Source organism: Centruroides vittatus, unplaced genomic scaffold (assembly GCF_030686945.1).
Source record: "Centruroides vittatus isolate TY-2023 unplaced genomic scaffold, ASM3068694v2 contig_574, whole genome shotgun sequence".
Taxonomy (NCBI): domain Eukaryota; kingdom Metazoa; phylum Arthropoda; class Arachnida; order Scorpiones; family Buthidae; genus Centruroides; species Centruroides vittatus.
Window position 1 is genome coordinate 4,813 of NW_027122343.1, and position 24,669 is coordinate 29,481.

At 29.2% G+C, this 24,669-nt stretch overlaps 1 protein-coding gene across 1 annotated transcript; it reads right to left on the reverse strand.

Moving 5' to 3' along the window:
• Positions 1-936: 936 nt before the first annotated feature.
• Positions 937-24,041, reverse strand: LOC136979022 (ionotropic receptor 93a-like; the record flags this gene model as incomplete). The annotated part of the gene is made up of 8 exons (XM_067274901.1): positions 23,862-24,041; positions 17,292-17,350; positions 17,175-17,202; positions 16,959-17,105; positions 15,160-15,304; positions 13,950-14,194; positions 12,811-13,079; positions 937-1,123 (listed from the first exon to the last, which is right to left on the reverse strand). Coding segments are annotated over exons 1-8 (1,260 nt in total), but the record flags the coding sequence as incomplete, so codon positions are not given.
• Between the last annotated feature and the right edge of the window lie 628 nt (positions 24,042-24,669).

The window sequence follows — 24,669 nt, forward strand, 5'->3', positions numbered from 1 at the left end:
GTAGTGCAACGAAAAAATATATTGCACATCATGTTCTAAATTAATACTTCTGTAGTTTTTTTCACATTTTCCATTATTTTATTTATTATATTAGCGTATAATGTGCAGGAATAAATTAAAACTTTATAAATTTAATACACGCTCGCTAATCTGGCATACACTCTATTTTAATGTGATCTATTATGCGTAATCGTTATCATGAAAATGCTGCTCGTGTCTCTTACGTTCTTGTTATTTAAATGCGAGCAGTCGAACATACATGGTGTCATACAGCGGCCCTAGAAATTTTTGATTTATACTCATGTGATTACATACACGACAGATATTCTATGCTACTTTTTTCATGTTACATGCGCGAAATGCAAATGAGAATTAAAAAAACCATAGCCGTAAAAAGCTTCAATATGTTATTAAAATCATGGTAATAATTTCAATTCAACGTGGTAGTTTGTTGGGTCAAAATGAAACCAAATCGAATCTCTGTAATGTCTACATTCGAAAAACAAATCCTGAACACGTTCTGCATTACAACATTTATATGACATAAGTTAATGACAATCGTGTTTCAATATTCATAACGTAACAACGATCTTCAGTATATTTATATATTTTTCTACAGGCTTTATTTACAGGTTAACATTTAGCATCGAGCTGTAAAATTTTCGGCTTTTCATCATTAATTTGCATGCAAACAAATTAAAAAGTTAACTGTTGATCGTTGATACTTTGTTTTATCATCTTTTATAAGTGTTGTTGTTCAAAAAAGTAAAATATAATAAAACAGTTAACAAGAACAAGAAACTACTTTAACGAATACAGCATTATACGTTACTTTAAAAATATGATAAAAAATTAATTAATATTGAACAGCCTTGCTCTGCATTTTCTGATTGTAATCTTTTTTATCTCGTTTACAAGGATTTCTGTAAGAAATACGACAGAAGCGATCAAATATCCTGTAACTAATAAATAGAGTAGACCCATAATATCATCCATTTTCAGAGGTTCTTCGTTATTATTATCGATCGTCTTATTATTGTAAGAGTAGTAGTTTCTTTGTTTTTCATCAACAATGTCTCTATGAATTTTCTCAGACAATCCACTTTGTTGAATACGATTTACCCTGTTAAATATAAATATATACTATTACTCTTGTGTATTACATTTCTATATATATGTTACAGTAAAAACCAGTTTTTAGTTAAAACGCGTTTTAACTGCTTGAAACTAGTTTTTACTGGATGTCATTGTTATAACCAGAATTTACTGCGGGTGTACTATAGATTACTATCTATGGAATTTCGAAACTTTGAGTATATATCTGAACTGAGAGGACCGAGACGAGTTCAACGATACCCTGCTTTTGGACCGGAGATGAAAAAAAGTTATCATACTTTTTCACTTACCATGCTTTTTTAATGCTCTCATGAAGACGGCACCATAGTTGCTAGTACTGCCGTCTTGCGGTAAAGTCTTCAAACCATGATGTCAGACTACGGTCATCTCCAGTAGAGTTAAACACGCGATACAAGAGCGGAGAGAGCGACGCGACTTCCGATCATCGCGCGATCGCCATTTCGGTTAATGTTACTTATGGCAGCGAACGTAGCGGCCGTTCCAACTGTTCTTGCTCTTGACTGACCTCTCGGTGGGGAGCCGCCAGCAAACCGCCATGTGCTAAACGTCACTAGTTATTGATTCACAGTAGTTCTTGAACAAAGTAAAAAAAGGAGGAAACGTCTACTAAAAGCAATTTTAAGGCAAGCGACGCGAATCCCGATTGCGATAGCGAGGCACACTTAGCGAAGGGCAACGCGACTCCCTATCATCGCGCGATCGCTGGAAAAAAGTATGATAACTTTTTTATTTTTCGTCTCCGGTCCAAAAGTAGGGTATCGTTGTACTCGTCTCGGTCCCGTCAGTTCAGACATATAAAGTCCTGAAATTCCATAGATAGTAATTTATAGTATCCCCTTTACTGCTAGTAAAAAATGAATTTGAGTTAAAACTAGTTTTAACTAGACAAAACGGGTTTTAACAAAATGGCTTAGTAGAAACTGTTGTGACCAAGCTCATTCAGCTAACACATTCCTGTAGTGTATGATGAGTTTCGTATCGCTTTAACCCTTTTCCTTCGACATCTTGTTTACGTTTATTTTGCGATCCCTCCTAAGGGAATATAGGTCAGTCATGCGATATTATTTTAAAAATTCACCAAAAATTAAATTATCATTATATCTATATGAAAAAATCAATTACATGTATTAATATCGTTAGTTATAAATACGATATTTTTTAATACATTTTATTAGAAAAATTTATAAGAAAAAAAATAATATATATCAGAACTTACATATAAACTTGATAATTTGTAACATTCTGTTAAAATTAACATTGTCTAGTTACATAGTTGTTTGCTGGACCTTAGCCAGAAAGACGTAGAATATTGTTTTGTACAATTCGATTTAACACTTATGCATGTATGTTTATTCCTTGTGAAATTATCGCATATTATATCAAACATTTGTTTGAAATCAAAATTTTTTACTGCTATCAACTAATATAATAAATTATTATACTTTATTCACTTCATATCGAACGAGATAATATCTGTTCTTAAAAAATTTTGCAAAAATCGATATTGACCAAAGTAACGATGAATCGGTACCGTCGAAGTTTTGCTTAAAAAGCCAGGGTACCGATCGATCGGTGCCTTCGGGGACAAAGAGTTAATTAATGTTAATAACACAGATGTGTGACCAATATTTTCAATAAATATCGTATTAAATAATACAAATGTTTTAATCCCAATCATCACTTTATTTATTTCCCCCAAACATATTTATGTAGCTAAAATTAGTTTTAACTAATGTTAAAATTTAAAAGTAGTTTTATCTAAAATCAAAACATGTACAGCAGTAAATTCTAGTTTTAACTAGAAAAAACGGGTTTTAACAATGACATCCAGTAAAAACTAGTTTCAACTAGTTAAAACGCGTTTTAATTAAAAACGGGTTTTTACTGTAACACATATATAGAATACATCACTTGAGTTATGCAACATATCTATATACATAATCGACACAAGTTGATCATAATAATAATAATAAACAGTGTAGAGCCAAACGGTCAAGAGTTAAAAGTTGAAATTTGTTACACAATTAGGATACGTCATGAGAACGCACACTAAAAAGCTATTTTTCAAAATTCCTCCTCACGGGTGAGAGGGACAGGATGTTACTTAAACCTTCTATCAACAATGGAAGTGTTAAGAGCAAGCGACGTGCAGGACGCAAATGCAGTTTTTTTCGCTTTTGTGGGAAATCGAACATATTTTTAGACCCATCAAAAAAATCTTTAATTATTCTGGAAAGAGGGGACCCAATTCTTGCATTCTGTGAAAACGGGTAAGGTTGACTATAACGTGATAATCTTAATTTTCGCTATCCTTACTTTTGCCGAGCAACGAAAGCCTACCTGTTAGTTTATTTATAGTTTAAAATTATCCTTCGTACTCTGTTGTTTCAAGCACAATTGAGTTACAAATTAAGTCACTTGGCAGATTTTTACCTTTTATTCAGTTGATCAACTGAATAAAAAATAAAAAAACTGCCAAGTTTCTTAATTTGTAACTTTCAATTCTATTTGAAACAACAAAAAATTTTTTTAATAAATTAAATAAATTTTATGTGAAATTTACAAAAATCGAAACTACATATTTTCAGCAAATGAGTGGAAAAACTACTGAACACCAGTAGTTTAACGTTCCTTCATTCTTAATCGTTGAAATGACTATATGAAAATTTACATGTTTTATTGTACGTTTGTGACACGAAAAGTATAGCCTATAGAAACTGGAAAAATAAAATTTAAGTAATGAACTTTGCTGGTTACATTACTATGTTAAAATCTCATCATCCTATGTATTTAATATGGTACAAATTTACCTTAATATTTAAATAAAAACTGCTTTTTATTTTTTATATGTACGAAAAGACGTTATTTAATTTAATTGCCTTTATTTATGTATTTTGGGTTTCACCCATTACAAGAGAGGAACAATAGTTAGAACAATACAGTGTTAGGTTGATTATAACATTATGTATTTTATCTGCAATACAATTTAATGCAAAAAAATAAATAAAGAAAATCTATATTTCATTTTCTATTTTATCATCATTTTTCTCAGAAATCTATATATATAATCGAGACGACTTGATAATAATAATAATAATAATAATAATCAGCGCAGAGCCCAAACGGTTAGGAGTTGAAAGTTGAAATTTGGTACACAGTTAGGTACATCACGAAAACGCACACTAAGAAGGGATTTTTCGAAATTCTTCTCCACGGGGGAGAGGGACAGGATTGAAGCTTCTATATACATTATCGAGACGTGCCTAAACGGTTAGCAGTTGAAAGTTGAAATTTGGTACGCAGTTAGGGTACGTCACGAGAACGCACACTAAGAAGGGATTTTCCGAAATTCCTCCCCACGGGAGAGAGGGACAGGATTAAGTCTTAACACTTCCATCAACAATGTAAGTGTTAAGTAACAATAGAAGTGTGAAGCAACAATGGAAGTATGAAGTAATGATGGAAGTGTTAACAATGGAAGTGTTACGTAACAATGGAAATGTTAAGAGCCCAAACGGTTAAAAGTAGAAAGTTGGAATTTTGTACATAGTTACGATACGTCATAAAAACGCGCACTAAGAAAGGATTTTTCGAAATTCCTCCTCACAGGAGAAAGGGACAGGATTAAGGCTTAACACTTCCATCAACAATGGAAGTGTTTAGTTTCAATAGAAGTGTTAAGTAACAATGGAGAACAAGAGAAGGCGACGTGCAAGATTTACGGGCGCTGGAAAAAAAAAGTAATATGTTAGAACATATTTGATTTTCAAATTTAAACAGATTAATTCGGTTTTTCTCGACTTTTATTCTTTAGAACATTCGATGAAAATCGAACGATATAATCAGAACACGTCGTGAAAATCGAACAATATTACAATATTCGATTTTCAAATTCGACCTTTTATTAAAAATATTCAGTTTGTTGATGAAATTACTCTTTTTCTTCTGTGACTATAACGTAATAATCTTAATCTTCGCTATCATTACTTTTGCCCGAGCAACGCCGGGCCTATCTGCTAGTTTTAATATATCTATTTAAAGAATTATAGTGTCTAGTTATCATGGTTTGGCTTAATTGGAATATATTATTATAAAATTCCTTAATTGATTTACTCTCTGATAGGCTGGTGATACCAGATTGATGTCTGTTGTCTAGACACCCCTTACATATGCAAGTTATATGATAAATAGAATTTTGCTCCTGACATAATTTACATTGATTATCCCTAATATTTAAATATTTCGATTCGACCAGTAAATAGAAACTATTCAGTCGAAGTGCCATATAAAATTTTTTAATGCGAACGGTAAATGAAAATAAATATATTTATTCGAATTGAAAAATTAAAATTATCTATGTACCAGGAATGATATCTGTAGCTCTGTAATTTTATCCTTTTTTGTTGAATTGAATTGAAAAATATGTTTCCTACTAGCACAGAATGACTGAGTTTCCAATCTGCTATTGAGTTATTAAAATATAGGTGAAATACCGTATTTGGCCAACATTTTGTTAAATTTACTGCACCAATTATTTAAATAATTTTCCTTTATCTCGGATATCCTTATAAGTTTTTAAAAAATAGTATTAATCAAAATATTTTGACTATTAGTCAATCTTTTATAAAATTTTAAATTTCTTAATATTAGATAAGGCTCCACTAGTAATCGATTTGTATCCTGCTGTATAGCGTATCCAGGTACAGCTCTATTCAATCCGTATATTTTTCTTAAGTATGATAGTTTAATTTTTCCTAGACGTGATATCCAGGCGATATTCCATATAGGAAAGGCATATTAAATTAATTAATATAACTATTGCTGAGATGAGCTGCATTTGTTTTTGGATAGAGTTGATTCTAATTTTAACTAATAGGCAAGCACATGATGGATGTGAGTTTCAAAAGACAATGTCGAATTTAAATGAACTCCCGAATAAGAGATCTCTTCAACTACGTTTCAGTTTTCATTTGAAAGATAAAAATTATAATACTGTTTGGCCAATCTTCCTCCTTTACGAAAAATTTGAATATATGTTTTATTTGGATTAATTTTCAATCTTAGTTGTATAAAATATTTTTGCATTATATTTATTTTTTTCTGAAGTCCAATTTTATTGCTTGAGATCAATACTATATCATCAGTGTATTGTATTCAATGAATCAACTGATTTTCTATCTATATTTCGTCTTCTTCTTTATTGAATTGTTTATTAATATTATGTATCATAAAAATAAGTATGGCGATAGTCAATCGCCTTGCAGAAGGCCACCAAAAATATCAAAAAAAGAATACGCAATATTGCCACATTTAATAATAACATTATGGTGACCAAATAGCGAATTTATTGCTTTTCTGAACAATGAGACTGCACCGTGTTTTTTCAGATTTTCACATAATCTTATTGAAACTAAATTAAAAGCTTTTTCTAAGTCTAAAAAAGCTGCATATATTTTATGTTTTTTTCTGAATAGATGGATTTGGATAATTGATATTAAAATGAAAATTGCTAATTATGTTCAACTATTTTTCGTAAATGCAAATTAGGTGTTAAAATTCAATAAATTTGCTTCTATCCATTGATTAAATCTACTTGCAAAAATTGATGTAAAAGTCTTCTTTAACTAATGGCAGTCATAGCAATATGTCTTTAGTTACTAAGATTCGAAAATCTACGCGCGCTCGGTCAATTCGGCACCAATTTAAAAAATTAATTAATAAAAATTTAACATCGGAAAACGGATATTTTTACTTTAATCCAGTTTACTAATATGTTTGTAATCGAATTCAGTCAAAAAAGTTTTAATTTCATCATAATTTATTGATGATTTTAATTTTTTAATATTAGAAGGTAATTAGCATAAATTACAAAGTGTCGTGTTTCATCTTCGCTCCCGTTCAAGTTTATTGCTCTAGGCACGCGCCGATGTTTGTTTTTAGTTCTACTGGTGATTAGGCTTTTATTTCAACCTCGTCCGTTTTGGTTACAGAAGATGGGGAGACGGGCGTCACGTGATCGCTTACCTCACATTTTACCACAGAAATTACCTTACCTTGAAAGTTTTATTTTTTTTCTCAATTTTAATTATTATTAACTATCTTTTTTTGATGGATTCTCATACTTATATGTGTTATGAAGTTGTAGATATTTTTTTAATTAAGTTTTACAAATTTATGTTTTTTTCTTCGATTTTTATATATAAAATATACGAAAATTCAGATATTTATTAAAATTTATCAGAAATGCTAAACTATAAGTACAGTGTGTTTTACAATACTATTACGAACAGATATCGTCAATTATTTTATAAACATATTTATAATTTTAATTTTTATAAATTATTTAAATTGATGCAACGCGAAGCGCTCAGAATCAATTAATTACTGTCGCGCGTTATTAAAGATGGCGATGGGACTCGATTCAATTACTTCTTCATTTCAGATGTTAATTAAAAAGTTTTATTTTCATATAATATTAAATAGTGTATGTTTATTATAATTAATAAATCTATATAGGAATAATATATATTAATTACTGAGTGTATTTAAAAAATAAAAAAAACGGAACAAAAATATAATAGAAAAAAAATGTTTATACTATACCAAAATGTTTTTTACATCTATTCTATTAGATCTATAATAATCCTAACGATGGTGGACTTCACGCCGATCTCTGAATAAGCAAGAGACGAGAAAATTGACATCCAGGCGACACTTAACGCCTAGATGTCAATTATCTCGTCTCTTGCTTACATCTATTCTACTTTCAATACAAGAGTTATATAAATAATAATTAAGTTTATTTACATTCTTAGAACAATAATACATATTTGAAAAGACGGCAAACAAAAAAAAACCCTCATAAAACCCATATGATCTATAAGTATTAAACCAACAGCAATAAAAGAATATTCCAATTCATGAAAGACAAAATATAGGGGAAAAAATGTATTTTATAAAACTTAACATTTTCGATGCTACATTTTTATGTGCATAGTTCATATGTATTTTACAAGCGATTTTTTATATCGTCTATTGAAATGTGTACTATTGTACATGTGAGATTCCAGACAGGGTCCAAATACCTCGCAAAACGTAAGAGAAATAGAAAAATTTCTCTAGAAAAAGGACTGTGTAACATCAATATGTCGTGAAGGTACGAAATAAACAACGTAAGTCGCAGGTGTGACTTGATCATAGGTGTTAAATGTCAAACAAAAAGATTGAACTTCGACTTGGACGCTTGTATCAACGACAAAATTTATATAAAACGCAAAAACAGCATGGCCGGGGAGAAGAAAAAACAATCGCGTGATGGTCATAAAAATGTCATTACATCCTCGATTTCTCTACTATCTAACAGAATAAAATACTCGTTGGTGTAATAAAAAATGAAATTTTTATTATATTTTCTGTAATTTGATTTGTAAATGCAAAAATTAAACTTAAAAAACATCAACTCACTATAAATAATTTTATTTATTGACATCAGATTTATTAAATTTCACGAAATTGTATTATTTTTAACCTCAGAGTAGTAAAGCTTGTTTTTTCTAGCAAAAATAATAGACTCGCTAGTCCTCAACTGTCAAAAAGAAGAAACTACTAATCGCTTTATTACTTTGTTTTCAAAAACTCCCCTTTCTATCAGCTGATAGTAAAATGGCTAACAAATTGTTTACTTTCACTTAGAAAAATGTGATGATGTCATAAAACTTTATAAAAACATTTAAAAATACCAATGGAAAAATTTAAATTATTTCTGATCAAATTTCAGTTTATTAGAAGTAATTCACTTTAAAATAACGCCATTATAAACAAAGAAGCGCGCGCGCGCGCCACCGCTGCGGCTATTTTTAGTAACAACAACTGGCGGGAAATTTGAAAATTGAAATCCGAGATAACGCGCGCCATAGTGCCGATTTGGCACCAATAATTAATTAAAAATAACGGAACGCTTTAAGCAAAAAATGAATAGCGCATCATAAAATTGAAGAAAAATTAGACAGGTAATAATTTTTTCAGATTTTTCGACAATTAGGTGTTAAAATTCAATAAATTTCTCTATCCATTGATTAAATCTACTTGCAAAAATTGATGTAAAAGTCTTCTTTAATAATGGCAGTATAGCAATATGTCTTTAGTTACTAAGATTTGATCTGTCACCTTTCTGTATGTAGTGCTCCACGTTTCAGGAAATATACTAATTTCGTACATATAATTAAAATTAACTGTCAGCATATCGATCGATTCGGGTGGTAGTCTTTTCTAAAAACTGATAGGAATTAAATCAGGACCTATAGCAGTGGTTTCTTTTAACTTTTTAATGATATCTATTATATCAAGAGCCTGAATTAAAAAATACAAAACCGCTTCATCTCTATTAGATGATTCTTGAACCGTTTCTAAAGTATTATTTATAGTACTTTGTTGTCTTTTTTTTAAAGAGCAAGCCATTTATCAATGTGAATAAGACATTGGTTATTCTCCACCGTCCTCGGACAGTATTTCTTCACTGTCGCTTAGATAAATTTATTGTTTTTATCATTAAATAGTTTTTGATGTACCGAATTAAAGTGCTTTTTTTCTTAGCTTTTATAAAGTTATTATAACTTTTCTTGAGTAATGCATTCGATTAAATGTTCTCTTGATCTATATTTGCGGAATAAAGGTGTGTAGAATATTTTTTCTTCTTAGCTCTATAAAATTCAATATCGTATCATTCCTGTTGAAATTTGAATTTCAGTCCATTAAAATAGCTTAAATTATGATTCTTTGAGTTAATTACGTAGTCTTTAGAAATTTTTAATAGAGCGTTATATATTTCTCTGGTCTTCACTTTTTTGATTTGCTTAAATCTTTCTGTTATTTCGGATTCGAATTTTCTTACTTGGAATTTGTATTTCGTCGGTTGTAGATTTTCTTTTATTCTATCCCTCTTGAAAAAAGTTGGTTTAGTTGTCTCTCTTTCCATGATCATATGAACAGGGAAATGATTTAACAGGTCGTTATCTAGTGCTTTAAATTCGGTACATTTATCCAATATGAGTTCTGAACAAATTGTATAATCTATAATTTATGCTCCTTTTGACGAAATGAAGGTATGACTTCCAGGGAAATCCTCGGCCGAGCGACCATTTAAAATATAATCTTTGCTATCGTTTCTTTTGCCCGAGCAACGCCGGGGCTACTTGCTAGTTTATTTATAATTTGAAACCGTGCTTCGTACTTTGTTGTTTCAAACACAATTGAGTTACAAATTAAGACACTTGGCAGATTTTTATATTTTATTCAGTTGATCAACTGAATAAAAGATGAAAAAACCGCAAAGTGTCTTAATTTGTCACATTCAATTGTGTTTGAAACAAAAAACAAATTTTTTATAAAATAAATAAATTTTATGTGTAATTTATAAAAATTGAAACTACATATTTTCAGTAAATGAGTGGAAAAACTGCTGAACACCAGTAGTTGAACGCTCCTTTATTCCCAATCATTGGAATGCCTACATAAAAATTTGCATGTTTTATTGTAGGTTTGTGACACCAAAAGTATAGCCCATAGAAAGTGGAAAAATAAAATTTAAGTTATGTTTTTTGCTGGTATTATTACCATATGATAAACTCATGATCATATTTATTTAATATGGTATAAATTTACCTTAGTATTTAAATAAAAACTGCTTTTTAGTTTTTACTTATACAAAAAGACGTTATGATGTTAGCGAAGGAATGAGAATTTGTGTTTTTTCTTGATCATATACATACAATATAAAATATAAATTATTATTTTTAAATATGACATTGTAGGGTAAACCACAGACGGTGTAAAGTATTGGATTGTAAACAAAGTTGTAAACAAAAACGGAACAACAGAAACGCTGACATCGGAAATTGGATTCACCTGTAGTCTGGTGATGACCACTTGCCAGGATGTAAACTTCTGGGGTTGTCCGTATTCTGGTCACTTATCTCTCGTCTCTTCTTTCTCCGACGAATGACATTAAACCGAGAGACGTATTCCGTCTCTAATACACAGTGGTGATTCTGGTTGCTCGTCTTTGTCATTGCCGTCACGATTCTATTCGGTTAATTATACATGTTCGAGTTATCTGCGCGCGCAACACAGTATAGAAATTTAACCAATTAAATTGTATAATTTTCGAAAATGTAGAGTACGTAATCATAAATCACGTAACAAGGAAAACACGTGCTCAAATAAAGCACGTAATTTCGACGAAGTTATAGCTTTTGTTTTATAACGTTTTTACAGATTGTAATGTCAATTTGGCTCTTAACAAATAACAAATTTTAATGAACTTAAGTTACAAAACCTGCATGCTTATATATTTTTCAAAATAATACCATCTAATTTCTCCTTAACTATCTCAGTAAGATTAACATCATATTCGATAGTTCAGTAATTGATGTAGGATAATTTTTAAAAAATGGAATCAGTGTAGGTACTGGAGAAAAATCAAAAGAGTATTCTTTCTCGAGATAGATAACGTTTTCTAATACGACTGTTCAGCGCAAATAGCATCCAGTCGTCCATATTGGATATAACGAAATCGAGGCGAAAGACGAAAGACAACTATCTGCTGGTCTCTGATAAACAAGAGAAGAGAAGACAGAAAAAGTTATCCACAATCGCACTTAGAAAGACGCGATGATCTCTCGAGACGTAAACAAAGATTAGCCCATCAGCGACTGCTTGCGAAAGACGAGAAACGTAAGACGATGACCAGAATAGGGCCCCTGGACGTAAACAAGTGGGTCGGCATATTTCCGGACATAAATGTAAGCTTCACCATTATCCGATAAAATCGAAGCTTGGTGAAAGCTGTTCGCGCAAGGAAGGTTTATAATTGGCCAGAAGTTCCCATCCATGAAATCCTTAAATTGCAAAGTGAGTGAAAGAGAAGGAGAGAATTCAAAAGATTAGTAACATAGAAGTCTTAAGTTAGTAAATAAATTTAATTTAAAAAACTAGAAATTTCAATAAAGTAAAAATTCAATACTTCTGTGTTTTAAGTATTTTATACTTTCATATAAAAGTTGTAAAATTTTTATATATGCAATTATATAAGAAACTTAAAAATTTGCGCAGTTTGGCATATGTGGAACGTTCTGATATCAATCCCTGGCATATACCTAGAATGAATGCACTTCATTTCAATTCTTGATATAATTTATATACAAATAAGAAATACAAAGTAAACTTGTGTATTAATTAATGTGTATCAGGTATTGATCGCTGAGTTGTGGCAAGTTACCTCAGGTTACATTCTCATTTGTTGGACATATCGAAACAGTGTTATAAAAGCTTCATGTTCTGGTTTTGCAATATCACGGAGTTCGCATTAGTAATCGTTAAATTTATGATTTTCTTCAGTTTGTAACACTCTATAAACAATTAATGCAACAAAAAAGTTGTTCTGTTATTTTGTGAGAAATAAATAAAATGAATTCTGCATATTACCAGATACATTAAAGATTATAAGAAAGTGATTTAACATTTAAAAAAGTGTACTAATTAGTTTAGCTGAAATGATTTGTTGTCTCAAGTTGATAGCTAATCGATTTTTTCCACAAAGAGACCGTAACTACTAATGCTCAGTGGCATTATCTACTGGAAAATTGTAAGTGATAGAAACACATTTTTCATACTTACACTTTACAGATTTCCTCACTATAATTCACTTTGAATAAATTTATTTGGACGAACATAAATTGCGTAAAAAGTATGTCTTCTGAGATGAAGACCTCTTCTTTTTGCCATTTGGACATATTCAATTCAATTTTTTGTTTTGGTGCTAGCACGGCGTGAGTTCCATCAAGTACTCTGTCTATTGGTTCTTCAATCAATTCGTTCAACTTCTCATAATTTTCGTAAAAAGTTTTTATGACATCATTTTTAATTATTTTCTTTTTGCTCTTCGTCTACAAATATATGAATAAATAAAATTCATATAAATTAAAATACACACAACTTTAATATTTTTATAGATAGTCTAACTTGCAGTTGAAAATCTATAATGCTTTAGAATTTATGTATAAACATATTTAATTATAACTATTTTAAAGAAATTATAATCATTTCAGTTGCTAGTTAATTGTATTACGCATCCATAACAACAATGTTTTTGCAGGTGTAGATTTTACTTGAGTATTTACGATGGATACTTTGATAAATACAAAAATAAAAACAATGTTATGTGTTTCAAGTTAAATTAAGAGGTACAATTTTATGTGGCTTGCCAATTATCTACGATGTTTAATGACATTATGTAGAAATATCTGAATTATTGTTTCATTATTAATACATAAAAAATATGAATTAAACTAACGATCAATTTTCTTTCAATTAACCGCCTAAGTCTTTTTCCAATACCTATCTGAATTTCTGCAAAATTATTAATTGTTATTTGATTTTGTAAACTGTAATGCCACATTATAATAAAGTAGAAAATTATTTTGATCATGTCGATACAGCGTGTAATGAAGTCCATTTACCGAAAAAATAATAAAGTTTATTTCACTTTCTTTACTCTTTATTACAATAGCGAAAATAACATTACCAAAAAAAAGAAACGAACATTTCAAAAGTTTACTTATGACCTCAGGAAACATGTTATGTTTCCAGCTGTGTAATATTGACAATTGATAGTTATTTAATCTATGTAATTATACAATCATTTTTTCGCTAATTTTAATACTAAATTAACACCCGATATCATATTAAACGAGTCTTGTGAAAAATTTTGATTTATATTTATAACTATAATTATTTTTAAATAAAATGATACGTACGTCCATTTCAAGTTGATGAAAGTAATAATGTTCAATACTATCTGCGAAGAAAGTGATATTGTATTGTCCTTCTTTCACTGATTGAGCTAATTCCTGAAATGTCTGAGGAATGGTTTCAGTTCCAGGATTAACCATGAACGATGGCAAAGTGCCGACATATGCTGATGTCAGGACAAATGCAATCAAGATCCAACACCCAATCAGGATACGAAACGTTATCGAAACATAGCGATCTATCTCCGTATCTGGAAAATAAAAATAATAATAAAAGGAAATAATAGTTCAGTACTTACGAAAAGAATGAATACTTTTTAGTTTCGGAAATTATCGATTTCTAATTAAATAAGTATACAATATTTTTTGAAGTGCCATATGTAAGCGGTCACAGTAATTGCGCAGGGAAAACTCTAAAAATGTCAAATTTACGAAAATAATCTTGTCTTTCGTAAGTACAAGCCAACGATTTTGCAAATTTTTTTTAAAAAATAACGAAACTAAACAAAATCTTTTAAACGAACAGATGTAAGAATACTTATTACATTATTAATTATCACTTGATATTAAAAATCATGACTTCACAGTTCATTCAGTTAAAAAGACAAGAATTACCATGGTTCTAGCATTGCAATAGTTTTAATTGTAAAATTAATAGAAATAATGTCTAAATATTGCACAATACTAAAAACTGGTTAAAAAGAAGAGTAATCTAACACATCTGTATTAAAAATTTTGTAAATGTTATTAATTTAAATATGGGTATAAATGTAGATGCATGCTGGGACGATGTAGTGCAGTGTAAAGGAACAACAACGATTGGATTAATGAATGTATCCATTGATGAGGGCAGATAGAAAAAGCGAAATGTATTTAGATTTAGTATTTCGTTTGTTATTTAGTTTCTTAATAGATCGCTTCAAGACAGATAAGAAGAGTGTATTTCTCGTTAATATTCTGAAAATAGTTTTTTTTAAAAATTTACAATTTTAAAAAGTTTATTACTGATCCAATTGCTTTTAATTTGTATATATATATCTAGATATATATTTACGATATGTAAACATACTCATGACAATGATCATTGTCATCTTATATTAGAAATAATAATTCATTACTGACAAAAAATAACTTTACTTTTCTACTTGTACACATTATTTTCGTGATATATTAGTTTTATGAAAGTTGATATCATGCAGACAATAATAATACTCACCTTGTCTAAGAAAGCTTCTCAATATAATCCAAAATAAGGTGGAAAATTTTGTCATCTGTTCGTTTCTATACTCATTTTCTTTTTTCATTATTCCATATGTAGTTAACAAAATAATAAGGAAAGAAAAAGGAATACAAATCCAAATCTAAAATTTAAATTTTTGATAATTATTATTATTTTTTTAATATTGTTATGTTGTATTATATGTATTATAAAATTTATAAATGTTTTTATAATAGAGCAAAATCTACAATAACGACCATGAGTAAATTGCAGCTGTTTGTTCAGGAGTGTTCTCTTGCATCTATACTAATATATAAAGAGGTAACTAAGTTTGGTTGTAACAGGTAATCTCCGAAACTACCCATTTGATTTCAAAAATTCTTTTACCAATATTTAGAATGGACCTTCAGGGTGGACATAGGCTATATATTATTCCGTTAAACATTCGTATAAATTAAAAGATATCATTTAGGATTAAGGCTTTTATGTCCAACAGATAGCGCTAACTCCGACGACCTAAGTTTGCTTTTCTGTAAGGCATTATGCTATTTTTGTGCCGTTGATACTAAAACAGATCATGCTCATCTGATCTATATAAATAAAAATGTAATGTTCGTTTGTTCCTACCAATTCCTTTGAAATTTTGACACAATGTTGCATTCGAATACGCACGTGTTTTTATATAATATACATGTCGAAATTCCTCCTATTGGGGGAGATGGACAAGATTAAGGCTTACCTGAAGAACTCCGCTTCTATTTATACTATTTTAGATGTGGTGTTTTGCGTTTTTGATTGCGTTTCAATATGGTACGTCACAAAATATACACTAAAAAAGGAGTTTTCGATACTCCCCCCGTGGAAAGAGGAACAGGATTAAGGTTTACTGTGAAAATCTCTACTTCTACTTTACTAATTTAGACGTGGTTTTTGCGTTTTTTATTAGATTTTAATAAAGTACGTCAACAGAATATACACTAAAAAAGGGATTTATCGATATTCCCGCGCTGGGGCGAGGGACAGGATTAAAGCTTACAGTGAAGAACTCGGCTTCTATTAAACTATTTTAGATGCAGTTTTTTGTTTTTGATTGCGTTTTAATAGGGTACGTCAACAGAATGTATACTAAGAAGTAATGTTTTTAAATTCTTCCCCACGGGGAAATATTATACATTTATAATAGATACATTTTGAGCCACAACAACGCGTGGCCAGGTCTGCTAGTATAGAAAATAACCTACAAACAAAACCGCTTTATACAAAATTTCTACGTTCCTTTGAATGGCCGTTGTTGTTAGGTCCTATAGAATATTATTTTATAAACTTTTAAAATTATAAAAAGCTAAATCGTACGCATCTTTTCTATGGTCAAAAAACTGAAATTTTTGATTCTTTTATTACATTCCATTAAAAATACGTTTATTTCGATATATTTCACAAGGATTTGTAATATTTCAGTTGAGTCCAAATAAATGATATTACTGAACTCATATTTGGATCTGGGTTTGTGCTTTGCCAGTGGTCCTGCCGCGTGGTTTTTTCACTTTTGTTCTAATATCTGTCATGTTGATAAAAAAATATGTTCATATTTACCTGGTAAATAAACTAAACATATTTTTTCTAGTAGCAAATTTCCTTTAGCAGATTACTCATGTTTTGCATTGTTTTGTACTACAAATCATTGAATCTGATACGTTATCAAATATTTAATATTTTTCCCCATGTAAATATCGATTCCTATAGTGAAAAATATGTTTATTAATATATAGAGAAAATAATAATTTTCGAAACATTACCATTACATCGAACGGTTTTGCCAAGATAAGGGTTTTATCTAAAGGTCTTGCAGCATGTATTGCAAATGTAGTCGAAACATCACTTATCGGAGAAGAATAAGACATGTAAAATTCCATTATATTATCACTCCAAATGGCAATGTCTGCCTAATAAATGAAATTAAATTATTGATATACATATTAAGACAATATAACTGCTGAATATAAATTTATTACATCTTCTATGTATTCTGTTATTTCTAACCTAAAAAAACAAACAGAATTCAGTTAACATATGTAAGATTTACAATGCAGTTAACACATCTAATAAGATTTGTATAAGAGAAAACGTACTTGAAATGAAAACCATCTGCTAATAGGTCAATATATCTCTGAACAAATGTTTCACTTTCCTAGAAGACAAGTTATTATTGTTAATGAATTTTAAATATTGTTTGTATGTTTATGCATTATATTTCACTTTAAATGTTTAAGAGATTTTTCTCTTTGTTATTGGAGGTATTCTTCTGAAAATACGAATATTTAAAACACGCTGTAAATGGATAACACAAATACAAATTTTACTAAAGCGGATTATGACTAAATGAATTAGAAATGTTTTCAATAAGAAGTTACTCAAATAATTAACCTCTTAACATTGGAACAGTCAGATGTGGTGCTACCACTTAGTTGTGGAGAAGAAGCATGGAAAATTTTTAAAAAATTATCTCATGCATTTCTCTTGTTTCTGTTTAAAAATAAAATTTTTTAAACAGTTACGTTTAGTAAAAAATCTTTTTTTGTTGCCACATAATTTTTTTATATGTAAATTTTTTTCGCAGTAATTTTTTGCTAAAATGTTTTTGTTTAAAATTTATTTTAAATTCTTTTGTGATTTTTTATCCGTTACGATTTTTTCAAAAGGTTTGAATCTATTTTCAATTTTATATAATTTTTTAAAGTTTTAAACATTTAAGTCATGACAATTTTTTTCCAACTTGTGAATCAAATGCAAGAAAATGTAATTGACAGTTAACAAATTTCATCCACAATGGTAGATGACATAAAAGATTTTATGTTTATAACTACGACGTCTGGCAGCCTTTCTCCCAGACTGAAATGGGGGTGAAGGCCGTCTCGTGTTCTACTTTCTGTAGAAGTGATGTAATCATTGTAAATAAAAAAAATTTTAGTATATCTTTTATTTAGAATTTAAAAATTCGTTGTTCAAATTTACACCGAAATATTTAAGCGGTTAATTATATTAGCATTTGGTAAATAAACTTACTTTACATATAATAAATTTAAATAAGTTAAACTTTAAGAAACAACAAAACTATAAAAAAATGTAGAAATATTTTTATATTAATCTTCAGATTTTTTACATATATTAATGTTATTGACCGATATTTGATTTTAAATACAATATTTGAAGCGTGCAATGCGATAAGGTCGTAAATGCCATTTTTCTCAAAATACGTTTTATTGAAAAAATGAATTTTAAATGCAAAGTTTTTTCCTACAAAAAAAATATTGTGGCAATAGTGGCGCTCTAAATGGCTATATTTTAAAGATGAATTTATGTTCAAGCCATAACGTTTTAAGTGCAAAAGTGCAAGCCACATGACTATTGGCGCGTAAAATGTTACGGTTTACATTTACATCATTTTGTTATTCTAATTTGTAACGCAGTGAGTTTTTTACGCAGAACCGGATAACTGAATCCCAGTTTATTAATAGTTGACCTGTATCACCTTATTATTTAATATTTCAAAATGATGTTTGGACTTCCATTAATCTTTTAAATTTGAAGTTTTTAAATACATTTTAACTATTATTACACTAAATTAATACCTTATTGTTTATATTTTCTTTTATTTATCATAACTATATTTCAATTGATAAAGATTACAGCCCAGTTCAAGTACCAAAACTGTGGGCTCAACATTGTTGAAGCAAGGAAGCAGTCACTAATAGATTATTGCCAGTTTTTAATGTTAAAATTGATAATGAATTTGTAAATTGTGTTTAATAATTTAAATAAGTTTTTGGTATTCAAAACTGTTTTTCAGCTGCAGAAACAAACTTTATGATTGCGATTGTTTTTGGCATTTACAACTTTATGCACTTGCACAATTTTGGCATTTACAACGTTATGGCTCTAACCCTGCTTTTAAACATTTTTGTTTCCTTACCATCATACTTAGGTGTTTGAAATTAAACCCAATGTTTTATTCCAAAGTGTAAATTGTTAAAATAATTTTTATAGCACTTGATTATAGTTTGTTCATTAGAAAAAATGTTTTTTCTCTCTCCTGAAAATTTTGTTTTTTGGCATTTACAACATTATGGCATTGCACGCTTCATTTATCATTGGCATGAATCAGAAAAATAAGCATATCCTCTTTGAGACAGTATGCTGCACTCTCAAAAAGCCAACAGATTTATGTCAGCAATCCAATGTGTGACCTACTTTCTCTAATATAGTAACACAAAATAATTTATAGTACAACGATTCAGAAACTGTAACCATAATAATCAAACCAGATTGTTAAAGTATAAATTTTTCTAAAATCCTCTAATCAGTCTTTGACAAGATTCTACATATCAGCACTGAATCGGAAAAAATACAACCCTTCTATAGTCGCCTGGCTTCTGTGAGAAGCCTTGTGGTGGTTATTTTAGTGGCATTTTTCCTGAAATTTTTCAAAAAATTTTAAAAAATTTAAGTTCTCCAAACTTTTCAAACTGCAAAAAATGGAATAAATAACATTTTTATTGCACGCCGAGTTTACTCAGAAAAAAGTTTCAAAAAGTGCTGGCTTCTAACAAGCTTCCACGTGACTATGCGCGGTAGTAAAAAATAGAAAAAAAAAACGAGTTCGCGATAATCGCTATCGTCGTTCGCGACCATCTTTTTTGCTATCAATTCTTTTCTCTCAACAATTTAATTTTTTATTCACTAAAAAGATTCATTTTAGCCTGATTTCGAACTGAGATATCAAGATTTATTACTAAATTCAGCGATGTCTTATTATACTCTGAGAGAAATCGCGTTTGTCTGCGCAAGAAATAACAGCGACAAAAATTTTCAAAATTAATATTTTTAATACAAATTGCGTTAATTGTACAATTTTTTTACTTGCGTAAGATTTTCATATAGGTATTGTTGCAAATGCATTTTTTTTCGTAAAATTTCGAGAATATTTTCATTTATAAATAGATGAATTTACGCATTTGATATTATGTCATAAATTGCCGAATTTTCGATGGTCTACATATTATTTTTTTAATTGCATCATTTCATGCACAAAAACATTTATATCTATACTATCAACAAAGAATTTTAATGGATTGAGTATTTTGAGCGATGTCAAGTTTTATACTAATTGTTCAAGTTAAGCCTATCACACAACTATATCATATTCAAAATTAAAAATAAAATTTATGAGTAGAAATATAAAGAAAATATCAGTTAAATCATAAAGACAACATTTATATGAGTAAAACAAATTAATAACTTTGTCAATTGGTTGATTTACAAGTCAGACAGTAAAACAATCAACGTTTATTGAGTTACGCCATAGATTGTATAGCGAGGTACATTGACGAATTTTTTCGCAGTACTACGAAATTTTTACTGACTTCACTTGAAAGTGTCATATTTCTTTCCCATTCACAAACAAACCTGATGGCGATCAGTGAAACATGATAGAAATTACAAGGAGTTGAAATTTGATATGTTTATTTTCTGCGTTTTACGTATCAAATTACATTAAATTCGATTCAAATAAAACATTTGTGTCAATAAAAAAATATTCTACACCGTTTAAAAGTAAAAAAAATAAAGAAAACAAAGATGTAATAATAATTTTTGAAGGAAAGCCAAAAATTTTACAATTTAAAGATAAAAAATAGATTCTGTTAGACGCCGCGCGATAAAGGGGCAAGTGGCATAATCACGCGACTATAGCACTGCTAAATAACACACCTATAGACACTAAACAAACATAAATGTTTTTCAAATAAAAACTAGATAATTATATGCGCAAATAAATTAGTAGTCCAATAATACATACATTCATTTTAATCTATGATTTATATTAAAAGTTCAGTTCTCCCTAATTGTCAATAAAAATTATTTTTCAACTTTTCTTTTTTCAAAACAGATGATTTGAAATACGTTCTAAATTGACAGTAAAATGTCTAGTTTTATCCGTTAAAAACAACGAAAAACATATGAATCCACATAATAAAAATTTATCACAATGAACTTCAAAAAAGCGAGAAACAGAAACACCAAACTGAACTCTGTGAAATCTGCTGCCAACTGATGCATACAGGATGATGCTTCTGTGAAAAATGTCATTAGGTAACAAAAGTATCTAAATAAATGCTAAAAGTTTTAAAAAATTCTTCCATGAAAACCGATAATTTATTTAATACACAATAACTAAAGCTTTTTAATAAAGTTTAATAATTTACTATTATAATTATGCAAATTGGATATTAAAAAGATCACTGCACAAATTCTCTTTCTAACTATAGGTCATGGGAAAACTTACGACTTCACTTGGCATTGAAGCTTTCCCGCTAAACAATAAAAATTTTATATAATTATTTAATTAATCCAGTCAAATTTAAATAATATATAATGTCTAGATCTGCATAAGCAAAATTATCAATAATATTTTTACAAATGTACAAATTAGACATGAGAAAGAATTTTTAGTGATAAAAATAGCTTTTAGTCACGTGATCTTTCTAATATTAAGAATTTTGAAAAAAATATGTTTAAAATTTGTGTACAAATTATTCTCTACAAAAAAAAATAGAATGAATAAGCTGACATCCCTAGAACAGACCTTATAATTCATTGCCATTTTTTTACGTAAAAAATGAATGTAAATTGTCAAACGTACAAAATAAGTTTTTGCAAATTTTAAATCAATTTAGATAACAGTTGGGCAAATAAATATTTGTGAATACATAAAAGCAACATGTAAAATTTTTGGATAAATTATTAGAAATTTGAAAAGAATTATAGAATGTTCTTGATAGTCATATAGTGTGATCATTTGTTAATTCTGGCTTATTTTGTTTTTTACATAAAAATAAGATATCTTTTATAACTATTGATAATATAAACATTTTGTTTCGTTTTATATTACGTCCAATTACAGATGCAAACTTTAACACATAGAGCATGTGACAAAGTATTATAATATTTATTTTTTATGAATTTTACATTTTTATGAATACACCTCAAACCAATGACAATATATACTAATCTACTTTAAGTATTATTATTTTATTTAGAAGTCATTCTAAATGTTATTATTACATCAAATTATGAAATGGAATGTTTCAAGTATAAGAGTAAGAGAGAGGATAATAAAGCATTGCGTAAAAAAATGTGTTTTTTCTAAATTATAATGAAATTTACTTATATTACGTTACATATCAACAACTTTTTTCTGAAAAAATATTTTTTTATAAAATTAATTATCTACATGAATAAAACTTTCTAAATGTATTGTTATACATTAGTTACAATGTCTGACTATCTTTTATCATTCTTTCTGTACTACGTCTTATTTATTAAACATAGTTTTTTAATTATAGCATAATAATGTGTAAAAAAACTAAAAATTATGTTAATTTGTAAAAACGCAGATATTCTCACATAAAAAGCATACTGTATCCTCTGTATATTAATGTCAGTTATTTGCGATTGAATGTTTCTAAGTAAGCCTAATTAATCCATGATTTATTTGATAGAAAGAAATTGTTTATGGCCTGTATTTGATAATGTCTAATGTTTTTCTCATGATATTATTTAAAATATAAAAATAAATATACATTTCTAATATGGACATACACAAAAATTCTTATTTCTAAATATTATATTTCGATGCTTTTATCTTTCTTCACTAAGAACAATCTACTTTTATTTTAAAAAAATTAACTCTTTACCAATATAAAACAGTCGAAGTAGAAACCAAGCTGAAATGTAAGCTTGTTTGTTTCATCTTCGATATAATTCGTTTTTTTCTGTATTTACACTCGATTTACGTAAAAATTATTGTATTGTGCTGTTTATATTTAACAGCTTACTTTTGTTTCTGTTTATTAAATTGAATTTCACAGTAATATACTCGGAAAGTCTAAATTATAATAGCTTAATTAAAAAAATTAAATGGCTTAATTTTTTCAATATAAACTGAAAATAGATAAAAGCATTATTAAATAATTATTATTTATTCGTGTATATCAATTTTTTTCGAAGAAATAATCATTTATTGTACCGTTTATGTAAGCTAAAAAACTAATTTTAAATTAACTAGTTGAAACTAGTTTATACTAGATGCCTTTGTTAAAGCCCATTTTGTCTAGTTGAAACAAGTTTTAACTCAAATTTATTTTTGACCAGACTTATGTTTTTTTTATAACAAAGACATCCAGTATAAACTAGTTTCAACTAGTTAAAACGCGTCCTAACTAAAAACCAGTTGGAAGGGTTGGCTGTCCTTTTGTGGCATATACCAACAACTTGAAGATTACCTTTTGGCAAAGGTATCTTCAGCATAGCTGCACTGTTTTACAGTCTAAATTGTCCGCTATCCTCTGTGCTGTCGAATGATGCAATAATTACTATCATCAACAATGCATTGACATCTATACTGACTTAGCTACCTCTGTTGTTGCACTCAACAGTGAAAGGATTGAATTGTTAACAGGGTAAATTGGGGCACCATTAATTCCAACAATCATTATTCTTTGACGCGTATTACAGGTCACCACAGAAATAATGGCAATGACAGAGCAGATGAACTTGCTAACGAGGCAACAGACATGTTTTTGTGTGATTGTATCTAAAGTGCTCAGCCACTCAGCTCCATGATATCCCGTATAAATACTCACAATTACTATCTGTAGCAAAGAATGTGGAAAGATGACGGCACTAAAGAAATCACTCGTCTCTTTTTCCCAACAGTGGTCTCGATAAGGCACCTGCAGAGAAACAGCCTCTCTCACAAGGAAATTCAATTTATAACTGGGCATTGTCGTTTTTTCAGCTGTCTGTGCTGGTCTGATATTCATGGCGACAGGGATTGCGTACTATGTGGGGAGAAGGATGGTTCTATTCGTTATCTTTATGAGTGCACAATTATGGAAAAATCCCACCTGAAAATCAGGATGGTGGCAAATTCCAGAAAAGTCAACTGGCCCTGCTTCGCACAAACACTTATCAGTAATCAGGCTTTTCTTAAGAGCCTCAGAAGCTTCATCAAAAACTACTTTGTACATATTGGCTACAGGATAAAAACCAGTCAGAGTTCTTTTGTCATATTACGGAAACTTTGTACGTATATATATTGCAGTAAAACCCACTTTTTAGTTAGGACGCGTTTTAACTAGTTGAAACTAGTTTATACTGGATGTCTTTGTTCAAACCTGTTTTCACTAGTTAAAACTAGATTTCACTCAAATTCGTTTTTACTAGCAGTAAATTCTAGTTATAACAAAGGTATCTAGTATAAACTAGTTTGAACCAGTTAAAACGCGTTCTAACTAAAAACTGGTTTTCAATGTAACATATAAGTGGAAGTATGTACAGTCAAACCTGTTTTTGTGCGGGGGATAGGAACCACATAAAAGAAAATGCATTAAAAAAATCGCGTGAAACTTCACGAGTGGCTATAAAAAATAGTTTTCGCAACACAATTAA